An 11,798-nucleotide genomic window follows, 5' to 3' on the forward strand; every position below is an offset into this window, starting at 1 on the left:
AAGACCCCAAGGTTTGAATTTCTTTATCCACACCGCATTTTTAACCCTTGTACAGTATTGGGTTATATGGATTGGACTGGTAGCGTTCGAAACCTTAATGTATAAGTCAGTCAATTTTCACGACGTCTAAAAAAATCAAACACGTAGGACAATGCGCGTAATTGGATATGCTCACAATGAAGTGATGAACACACCACATGCAATCTTCCTTTTTATATTATCAAGCCATGTGTAATATGATTACGATTGTTACAAAGAGAAAGTGCATAAGATTAAGGTGTAAATTGGGTAATTATTATAGCTATTTTGGTTTATAAATCTATTGATAAAATTGTTTGTTGAAATAGAGGTATAGTTAGTGACGGATCAAAGAATATTTGCTTATGGGTCAATACAACAAAGCTCTCAAATATTTCATATGAAGACAAAGAAGTTTTGTGAAAAATTGTGCTCTTTGAGGCATTTTCACAAATAGTTTACTTGTAGCATTTAACTCTCTTTTTCAGCAACAATATAAACATTCTATGTTTCAACATACTCAATGTGGAGAAGAAGAAAGGAAAGACGAAGAAGAAGAAATGGGACAGGAGTTACGATCTGCCACGTGTAATATAAACATTTTATATTACATGACATGGTGTCAGGCCACGTGGCATTTTTTAGGCCATTTGGCATCCAATGATTTGCCACGTGATCACTTAACGAGAAAATAGATGAAAAATCTAACGGAGGTACCTTAGAGCCAACGCTTTTTAGTTGTGGTAGTTTAAAGCCAATTTTTAAAATTGAAGTATCGACTTGCAATAGATCCCAAACTTAAGAAGGTAATTTTTTAAAGTTTGCCCTAAGATTTCTAATCTATTATTCAGAAAATGATATTTATATAAATTATATGATGTTTTACCAATATAATATTTTAAAAAATTAATATTCAGTTTTAAATATTACAATTTCTAGATAGTTAATATCACTACTTTTAATCCACTTACTTCCTCTCTCATACCTTCATTTTTTTTTTTTTATCTTCTTAAAATTCATAGGGTGTTGTATTGTGTTGTGTTGGGTTATATTGGGCCTTTTTCAGCCGCTTGACCTCCTTTTCTTAAAGGCCTTTAGGCTAAGGATTGTTTGCTTGTCATTCAGCCCAAGTCAATTATGTGTTGTTGGGCCTTGAACCCCGTAATACAGAAAAAATAAAAACTACACCGCCACAATTTAGAGTTTTTCTCGAATGTTTGGCAAAAAAAAAAAAGAGTTTTTCCGGAATGAGAATTTAATTTCTTTTAAAGTAAATTACTCTAAAATTTATTTTACAGCACAAAAACAAATCGACTTAAAAAGTTGCAATAATAAATAGGTTCATTTTGTACAAATAAAGCTCACGTTATATTTTGTTTCTGTGTTTTTAGTGCCGAACGCTTAATAGGTTCTTTTTTTTTAAATTTGACAAATTGCCACTATCGCATAGTAGAAACTATGGAATTCAAATAGTTACTATCGTACAGTGACAATTAATAATACTATAACACAGGTGTTTTATGCAATTCAAATAATTACTGTTGCATAGTGGCAATTGACAGTAACAATTGCCGAGCGCTCGATGAATGATACTTAATGCCCAGTGAAGGTGCCGAGCGCTTGGCTCATTAACGAGGACTGGCATGTCATCGCATTTTTGCAAGTGAGTCGACCGATCATGGGTTTTTTCTTTTTGAACTTTAAAAATGAACCATTTCTTTTATTATGAATTGAATTTCTTCTTGGTTAGGACAAAAGTAAAAATTTTGTATCTTCTGATAATTATAAGGACGCTGACAGAGTATACGACAACATGTATATTGTTGACCTTTAAAATATGTAAATTTTACTTAAAATATACACATAAATTAATATATTATTAGAGATCGCACCAAATACAAAATACATGGCACGACTGTTCTACTAAAAAATATCTCTTGAGTAGCTACAAATGTAAACGTCAAAATCTTGCAACCTAAGCTAACAGCAATTCACTCACTTTTTTTTTCTTTTTTTTTTTGCATGAAAAGAAATCCATTGACTTATTGACTTATTGACTTTTTTTTGCATGTATACTGCAGAATCGTTTGTTGCCATTGAAGAGGTCAGCCGGGTTTCATGCTTGAACGACCGATTTCGTGCTTGTCAACGAGATTCCAAGGCGCGTCTTCCACTCTCTCCCAACCCCCAAACTCCAAAACTTTACCAGAAAGGACAACATCAAAAAAAAGCTCTGAGCAGAGAAAAAGATGAGCGAAGACGAAAAGAAGAGAGGAGTATCGAGCGGTCATCAGTGCCCACCTGAGTATGTAACGTTCCAAGTAGCCAACTCTCCTCTGCCGCCTCCGCCACATCAGCAGCCGCCGATCGGGGTTCCTCAGCCAGTTCCGCCGCCGGAAGCCACTGCTCCTCCTCAGCACTATGCTCACGGATGCCAAGCCGTTCCTGGTATATCTAATATCTCTCTCAGTCTCTCTGTTTTAGCACAACGGCTTTGAGGCTTTGTGTTCTTGTTTAGTGATTGAGCGTAGTGTGAAAGAGATTCAAAATGGGATTTTTGTGTATGATATGATGGATGAGATACTACAAGAATTGATCAAAACCCATTTATCTTGATTGATTGGGAATTAGTTGAGTAATTAGTCACTGCAAGTGCAACACCCTTTTGATTTATGAACAGAGTTAAGTACAATGCTTTCAACCAACCTCAATTATTGGCTATGGAAAGTGTACCCTTTTCATTTGCAGAGATTCTTTTACTATGACTATGCTACCATTAGTACCATGTAAAATCATACTCGAAATGGTTGGCTAATCTCAGTAAGAGGCTAAGATAATGTTATTGTTTGACGCTACTGATTATATCGATTCTGTAGTGGTTGCAAAGGGTGTTTTATTTTAAGTGGGAATTTTGTTAGTGAATGATTTGATTGTGTACATTTGTTGCTTGTGCTCCATTTTCTGTGTTTTTTTAACTGGATCTTCATTCTTCACCACCCCTCTCGAATGACAAATAGTTGTCATAGATATCGTTTTATTAAGCATATGAATAGGGGTGTGTTTTGGAGTTTGGACGGATCGGATCGGAAATAGAGTGTTTCAATTCCAATCTAAAAAATTTCGAAATGAAATTTCTATTCCAATTTTCATTCCAAAAAATTTGAATTTCAACATCTCATTTCAATTCGGAATTTTTGGATTCTCAGAATTTTTGGATTTTTTTGGAATATCACATTTTCGGAACTTTCGGATAAAAATTTGAAATTTTCAGATAAAAAATCGGAATCTTCACGTTACTTTTTGTTATTAGTAAAAACAAACTAAAAAAATTAGTAATTACACATACAAAAAATGTGAGTGTTTTTGTCAGCATTTATGTTATTATGATACACATATATTTATAATATGCATATGTTTATATTAATAGTATTAGTTATTTTTTTTAATATACATAAATGTGTATGTTTGAAACAAATAACAAATTAATGAAACATATAGTAACAAACTAAATAAATGATATAATATTAGTATAAATACGGAATAAATTGTCATAATTTCGAAAATATCGAATTAGAATAATTTTGGAAAATTTCGGATCGGAATTTACAAATACATTCCAATTCTAATTTTTTTTTTAATATACATAAATGTGTATGTTTGAAACAAATAACAAATTAATGAAACATATAGTAAAAAACTAAATAAATGATATAATATTAATATAAATACGGAATAAATTGTCATAATTTTGAAAATATCGAATCGAAATACCTTTGGAAAATTTCGGATCCGAATTTACAAATACATTCCAATTCCAATCATATTTTTTTCAGAATTTTCGGAATTCGGCATATTCGGGTTTCAGATTTGATTCGGACGTTCCAAAATTGGTTATTTTCGGATTGGAATCGGTCGGATTCGGATTTTCCAATCCAAATCACACCCCTACATATGATTGAATGCCTCTGTTGTTCTTGTTTTAGGTTATGCAGTTGCTCAAGGAAGACCCATAAGAGAGAGTCGCCTTCCCTGCTGTGGTATTGGAATTGGATGGGTCCTGTAAGTTATTATACTGCCAGATATTTAAATATTGCATTTTCCTGTAATTATTTTCAGTGTGTTTGGTTCTTTTATCCTCGATTATGAAATTTCTAAACAGACTGGAAAAGAAAGGGAACGTTGTAATTGTGATGTCTGGGTTAAGGATTCAATTCTAAGCTCAGCTGATATTTTCAAATAGCATGGTAGGATGATATTTAAGCACTGCAAGTTTTTAGTCAAGACATGGTAAAGGTTGGTCGTGGCTTTATAATGTTCTAAATCTTAAATGCTATATGTAGAACTTTCTCATCTACAAGCTGATGGACACAACTGTTATATAAAACCCAGCCTTTCCCATGTGCAAAGGTGTGGAGGAATTGAGATGGACATAGATCCAATAAGCTGGAGAGATTGATTTGGAGTGTGAATCAATGGTGTTTTTCTTAGGACCCTTACCTCATCTAATACTATTGCCTATTTGACTCTGATCGGGTTTTCTTTATAGTGCTTGAAAATCAGTTGCTATGTCCACACTAATTTAATCCTAGAAGAATAATAGGATCTGTTCATTGTGTTAGCTGCCATAATTTGCTCTCTCTTTCTCTCTTGCAGGTATTCTGCTATCGATAACTTCAATAAGAATTTATCAAGTTTTAATTATAAATGATCTCTTCTTTCTTGAAGGTTTATTATTGGTTTCTTCCTTGCTGTACCCTGGTATGTTGGGGCGGTTATTCTACTTTGTGCCAGGATAGACCACCGAGAGAAACCAGGATACATCGCTTGCACAGTTGCTGTGAGTAACTCTTATTTCCTTTCATTTAGAGTTCTGGAAGGATGTGCTCTACTTATGCTTTATCTACCTCCAAGTTCTGTATATTCCTCAAATAGTTACCTCATTGCTCTGCTAATTGTGTTATATTTCTTAATTTTGCCCCTCTAATATTTTTCTAATACTGTTCTATTGTGCAGGCTATACTTGCTACACTTGCTGTAATCCTTCGTCTAACGGTGTTGAGAGCTGATGATGGGTAATCTCACAGGGAAGAGTTGTATAGCTTGCATGGTTGATGCATACATGATTCCAGATTCTTGAAAGACTATATAAGGGTGTCAATTAATTTGCTTATAACATACTGTTTGAACTTGTAAAAGCCACTATGATCTCTTTGAGAGAAAATATTTATGTTGGTATTGTAATGTATTTGTTAGTGCTCCAAAGCTCCTACTGTGAACAATTACAATCAAAATGTTAAAAGATTAGTATGTTAATGAATTAATACTGTTCTAGAAGTATAAATACACATGAACAAACCAGGTGATCATTGTGGGGTGTGTGGGTGTGATATTAAGGTTTTAAGCAAATGCGTACCGGCTAGAGCTGGCATTGTAAATTTTTGTTACAATTGAAACAAAATATGTGCATGCAGATATCATTTGTCATTCTTCCAGAAGCAAAAATTTTAGCTATTGCAATTGACTTGGCACACAATGCTTCATAGGAAACTTGAGCCAAGTTAGTTATAGTAATCAACTTAGTACACGATGCCAGCATGCCAACATTTTGGGGTTAACATCAGCAATAATGTATAGCAATAACACTGATAAGGTGGGTGCATATGGAGAATTTTTGTAATTTTCACTGTGCTTGTAGGATTTGCTACATAACAGGGGATATCATAAAAGACTGGTTAGATTGTAGATTTAGTCTCTATGATTTAGTAATTACACAAATTATGATACAATTCAATCCAAATCCTTTGTTTTTAGTATATTTATCTATATAGTATTGCACATGTTCCTGAAGATCCTATTAGTATGTCTAATTTCGGTTCATAGATTGTCAAAATTGAATGAATAAATATGATCTCGATGGGGATTTTGTGTCAAATTGTTCTTTGGAGAATGTGAAATCCCTAGTCAAAGCTGATATTTTTCTCAGAGCCAGTTATGAAGAAGAAGAAGAGCCTTACTTTACTAACAGTGTAATTGTGCTTATGGCACAAATCTCCAGTGTTAAATATCTGTCTCTTTCAGCTCATGATTTCGAGGTAAGTATATCTAATGCATTTCTTTACAATTTATTAGGAAAGAATGTAGGAAGGAAAGATAGTGATCCCTTTTTCAGAATAGAGGAAGAGTTGAAGTCTGAGGTATGAGGCCTGAGGTCTGAATGTGGGGCCTCAATTTCAAACCATTCAAATTTGTATGGATTGGAAAGGGTGGAGGAAAAAGGGAATGAAATAGAATGGTAAGTATGAGAAGACTCTCATCTTCATTCTCTTCTACATGCACAGCCAAACAAGATAGAGTTGTGTACCTCCATTGTTATTCAGAACAATGAGTGAGAGGCACACATCCCCTGCATCCTCCCATTTTCCATTTCTTATTATGCTTGTTTTGTACTAAACATAAGCGGTAGTGACTGAAAGCCTTTTTTCTATTCGGGCACTTACCTTTGTACTATTAATACACTTATACTAACATGCAGCTCTTATAGATCCTCATTTCATTATTTTTGTTAAATTGTCATCAGGCCACCGGATGCCATTTATATTGCTATGAGCAAGATTGGAATCCACCAGAAGTTGTGCCTACTTGTTTCTTCCACCTCAAGACTATCTCTATGTGGAGATTTAGAGGATGTCAGGTTTAGATGAAAATTGCAAAGTATTTGTTAAAGAATGCTAGAATTCTGAATGATATGAAAATTTATACATGCGTCCAACATACAGAAGAGAATAAGTTATGTAAAGAATTTCAAAGGGGTTCAGCTACTTGTCAAGTTGAATTTATCAAGATGTGATTTTAAAGGCTAGATTTTGGTTTTAGAAGAATTCTGTTATCAAAATTGTAAAAACATATATTTGAAGAAGATGAATTCACTTGCAGTCCTTTGTTTTCCATTGTATAATTTTCATATTAGCTCTGTTAAGCTCTGGGGGAATTAGATTATGTGACATGATTGTATTTGAAATTTTGAAGAGCCAAAACAGAATTTTGACATTTGCACTCATGCCATGGCCATTGGTCAGTCAGTTGACACCGAACATTTGTCTAGATATATGTGGTGTAAATTCTCAAACATTTGTCACTTTATTGGGCCTGATAAACGGGCCTAAGGTCCTCTTCAAGATGACGGCCCATTATCTAGGCCCAGCCACCTAATATGGAAGTGTATTTGAATTCCATTCTTAACTTTACACTGTCCATATAAATATGGACAGCTTCGGTTCACAAATACAATGAATGTGAAAGGTTGAGTACAATTCAGAGTTGCAATTCCAGAGTTGGTGAAAGGTCTGCGGTTAGGAATGTTCTTCTAGCTCTCATTTTCTTAGCTTTCCCCACCGTTTCTTAGCAACCAATCAGAACCTTACTATTCAGTTGCACTAGTATTCTTCTGGGCCACCTCAGAAGTTCTTATAAGGTACTCTTTTCTTCCTTACGATTTGTTTGGTTAGCAGGAAAACTGAGCAAAATAAAATAGGACTTTAAAAATACAAGTCTTACCCTTAATTTGTGCCAATTATCTCAGTGGAAAATGTAATCTTTTCTTTTTTGGTAAATGAAAATACAATCTTTATTTTTGTGTCTGAAACTCATAAAAGTAGAAAAGGAATGGAAAATGCAATTCTTACCCTTTGGGTTATTTATCTCTGGAGAAAATGTAATCTTCTCTTTTTGGTAAATCAAACTGCAATCTTCATTTCTGCTTATATTTACTACTTTTGTTATTCATTTGGAAATTCTTGAATTGAAATAACGAGAGACAATGAGCTTAGTTTGCATGCATTTTTTTTTTTCCGATGTTCATTGTAATGTACAATCCTCTGCTCCAGTTTCATTGAAATTTTATGTATTTGCTTCTTAATCTATCGAAGTTACAACAATGCTTGCAATTTGACCAAGTTTTTTTATTGAAGATTTACAGTTACCCACAATAACATTAAAATCTTCAGAGCAATACCCAGAAACAAAAAATGCAATAGAAAAGAGATGGAATCAAAGTAAAAAAAAGAAAGGGGCAAAGAGGATTTGTTTTGATGGGCTTTCAGGCTGTGATTAGATTGGTATTGAACAGTTGAAAGTTGAAATGGAACCGTAGGGATGAAGTAACCGGCGGGAAGGACCGAAAGAGAAAGAGAGAAGAATGAGGAGAACAAACACGAAGTACGAAGTTGGATATAGATATAGGCGAACTTAGGAAGGTGCATATGACTATATAAGAGCAGCTTTTGACTGGCTGTTGGTCGCCACGTGTCAAACACGTCAAGTACGTGTGTCGGCATTAACTAATTAACTGATGCCGAGTGATGGGTTTCCCTTGTGGGATAACAAGAAGGTAGTATCAGATAGCGCGCACCCATGGTATTGTTCTTGTGCGCCAACTGTGAACCGTACGATATTGAAGGCCACCGACCCGAGACACAATAGAAGGCGCTAAAATATTAGAATAATTTGGGCATTGGGTGCGGGCTGGATGAGCCTGCGTCGTGCTTGGGTTCTCATTCTCAGTCACATGCCACCACTTGGCGACGGCACTGGTTTCGGAGCATATTCTGAAGCTTTTCCTCATACACAGTTTTCTTGTTCTTTGTTTTTATATTTTTATCAATTTCTCGTACACAGTAACAGTTTTTGTTTCCATTGGACACTTTATATTGATAACAACACCCACCCCGAAGGGAGGAAGGGAGGAAATCAAGCCTGAAATTTTCGAAGCAATAAATTAGAGAGAGTACATTTTAGTCCTGTATTATATACCACATTTTGAGTAGAGATACAACTTATTTGTATCAGTAGGTCTTATTTTTATTAAAAAAACAATACATAATAAAAATGTTTATTCACACTATTGCTTTCTATAAGATACATTTTTTCTCATTTTATCCTCTGAAACTTAAATCTTCTCGAATTGTCACCTGAACTTCACACAGTTATTGTAAAAGATCCTATACCGTCAACTTTGTCAATTTTTTCGTTAAAATAACTGACGCGGCACCTATATGATATGAGTGAGACCCTTTTTTAGTTATGTAAGATACATATGAACAAAAAATAAAATAAAAAATAATTTTTAAACTAAAAAATAATAAGATCTATGTCAATTTTTTATAATTTTTAGTGTCTACATGAATGTTACATAACTAGAAAAGGGTCTCACACATGTCATATAGGTGTCATATCAGCTTTTTTAACGGAAAAATTGATAGAGTTGACGACATATGATCTTTGGAAACAACTGTTTGAAGTTTAGGTGGCAAACTGAGAGAATTTAAGTTTCAAGGAGTAAAGTGAAAAAAAGTGTATCTTACAGAGACAATGGTATGAATAAACCTAATAAAAATGTAGTACAAAAATATAATATTTTTAACATTACTCTTACCTATATTATATTAAGGATCATTAGCTTAGATTTGAGGCATAAAAGCTAGAGTTGAGTAAGTTTTGGACTAGAAATCATCAATCTAGATGAATTGGTTTGTGTTTGGTTTAAGATACGAATCTAAAGTGATTTGGACAGATTTAAGCTTGTAAATGGGAGATGGGTTCCTTTTGTGAGTATGATATTGGCTTTGTTCTGATACTTTTTCAATACCTTTAACCCCCTCAATTGGGGACAAGCTTATTCAAGTTATATAAATAATGTCATTTATACCCACTAATAGATAAGAGAGTTTTTAATTATGGAACGTACCTTATGCGATGTCCTTTTACGATGAAGTGAGACTCATAGCACATAAGACTTATCTAATCATAAGAAGATGCCTCATAAGATATAACTAATTAAAGACTAAATTTTAGTGAGATTGAAATAATGAGTTGTGCCTACTTATATAAACATAACATTTATTTAAAAGAGTATGGCATGACCATACATAGGTTTAATATTTATACTAATTGGCCTTGTGATTAAATTTCGGAGTCTTAACAACATTTTTAATCAAAATCAAATCTGAAAATCGAAAATAAATAAAAATTAAGGATCAGTACTTATGCACCACCTAACTCTTGCAATATAGTTCGCGTGGTCCAAGCCCCCAAGGTTTGAATTTCTTTATCCACACCGCATTTTTAACCCTTGTACAGTATTGGGTTATATGGATTATGGATTGGGCTGGTAGCATTCGAAACCTTAATGTATAAGTCAGTCAATTTTCATGACGTCTAAAAAAATCAAACACGTAGGACAATGCGCGTAATTGGATATGCTCACAATTAAGTGATGAACACACCACATGCAATCTTCCTTTTTATATTATCAAGCCATGTATAATATGATTATGATTGTTACAAAGAGAAAGTGCACAAGGTTAAGGTGTAAATTGTGTAATTATTATAGCTATTTTGGTTTATAAATCTATTGATAAAATTGTTTGTTGAAATAGAGGTATAGTTAGTGACGGATCAAAGAATATTTGCTTATGGGTCAATACAACAAAGCTCTCAAATATTTCATATGAAGACAAAGAAGTTTTGTGAAAAATTGTTGCTCTTTGAGACATTTTCACAAACAGTTTACTTGTAGCATTTAACTCTCTTTTTCAACAACAATATAAACATTCTATGTTTCAACATACTCAATATGGAGAAGAAGAAAGGAAAGACAAAGAAGAAGAAAGGGGAGAGGAGTTACGATCTGCCACATGTAATATAAACATTTTATATTACATGGCATGGTGTTAGGCCACATGACATTTTTTAGGCCATTTGGCATCCAATGATTTGCCACGTGATCACTTAACAGAAAAATAGATGAAAAACCTAACGAAGGTACCTTAGAGCCAACGTTCTTTAGTTGTGGTAGCTTAAAGCCTAATTTTAAAATTGGAGTATCGACTTGCAATAGACCCCAACCTTAAGGAGGTAATTTTTTAAAGTTTGCCCTAAGATTTCTAATCTATTATTAAGAAAATGATATTTATATAAATTATATGATGATTTACGAATATTATATTTTAAAAAATTAATATTCAGTTTTAAATATTACAATTTCTAGATAGTTAATATCACTCTACTTTTAATCCACTCACTTCCTCTCTCATACCTTCATTTTTTTTTTTTTTTAATCTTCTTAAAATTCATAGGGTGTTGTATTGTGTTGTGTTGGGTTATATTGGGCCTTTTTTCAGCCGCTTGACCTCCTTTTCTTAAAGGCCTTTGGGCTAAGGATTGTTTGCTTGTCACTCAGCCCAAGTCAATTTTGTGTTGTTGGGCCTTGGACCCTGTAAACAGAAAAAATAAAAACTACATCGCCACAATTTAGAGTTTTTCCCGAATGTTTGGCAAAAAAACAAAAAACAAAAGTGTTTCCAGAATGTGAATTTAATTTCTTTTAAAGTAAGTTACTATAAAATCTATTTTACAGCCCATAAACAAATCGACTTAAAAAGTTACAATAATAAATAGGTTCACTTTGTACAAATAAAGTTCTCGTTATATTTTGTTTCCGTGTTTTTAGTGCCGAACGCTTAGTAGGTTATTTATTTATTTTTTTTTTTAACTTGACAAACTGCCACTGTCGCATAGTAGAAACTATATAATTCAAATAGTTATTATCGCACAGTGACAATTAGTAATACTATAACACAAGTGTTTTATGCAATTCAAATAATTACTGTTGTATAGTGGCAACTAACAGTAACAATTGTTGAGCGCTCGGTGAATGATACCGAATGCTCGGTGAGGGTGCCTAGCGCTCGGCCTATCATCGCATTTTTGCAAGTGAGCCGATC

The 11,798-nt window shown here is 33.6% G+C and overlaps 1 protein-coding gene and 1 pseudogene across 1 annotated transcript; both read left to right on the top strand.

Moving 5' to 3' along the window:
- The first annotated feature begins 2,224 nt into the window (after positions 1 to 2,224).
- Positions 2,225 to 5,094, top strand: LOC147297821 (large ribosomal subunit protein eL20z-like). Its single transcript, XM_086239681.1, has 4 exons — positions 2,225 to 2,466; positions 4,002 to 4,077; positions 4,744 to 4,855; positions 5,032 to 5,094. Exons 1-4 carry the CDS (start codon positions 2,268 to 2,270, stop codon positions 5,092 to 5,094), a joined length of 450 nt encoding a protein of 149 aa, XP_086095807.1. The 5' UTR covers positions 2,225 to 2,267.
- Positions 5,095 to 5,912: 818 nt separating this feature from the next.
- LOC147297822 (uncharacterized) lies at positions 5,913 to 7,051 on the top strand (annotated as a pseudogene).
- Positions 7,052 to 11,798: the final 4,747 nt, after the last annotated feature.

Source organism: Dryas octopetala, chromosome 1, assembly GCF_963921425.1.
Source record: "Dryas octopetala chromosome 1, drDryOcto1.1, whole genome shotgun sequence".
Taxonomy (NCBI): domain Eukaryota; kingdom Viridiplantae; phylum Streptophyta; class Magnoliopsida; order Rosales; family Rosaceae; genus Dryas; species Dryas octopetala.

Excerpts from the sequence above, each read along its gene's own strand:
- LOC147297821 (XM_086239681.1), top strand. The coding sequence starts at position 2,268 with ATGAGCGAAGACGAAAAGAAGAGAGGAGTATCGAGCGGTCATCAGTGC. Across the intron at positions 2,467-4,001 it reads CGGATGCCAAGCCGTTCCTG|GTTATGCAGTTGCTCAAGGA; the intron begins GTATATCTAATA and ends TTCTTGTTTTAG. Across the intron at positions 4,078-4,743 it reads ATTGGAATTGGATGGGTCCT|GTTTATTATTGGTTTCTTCC; the intron begins GTAAGTTATTAT and ends TCTTTCTTGAAG.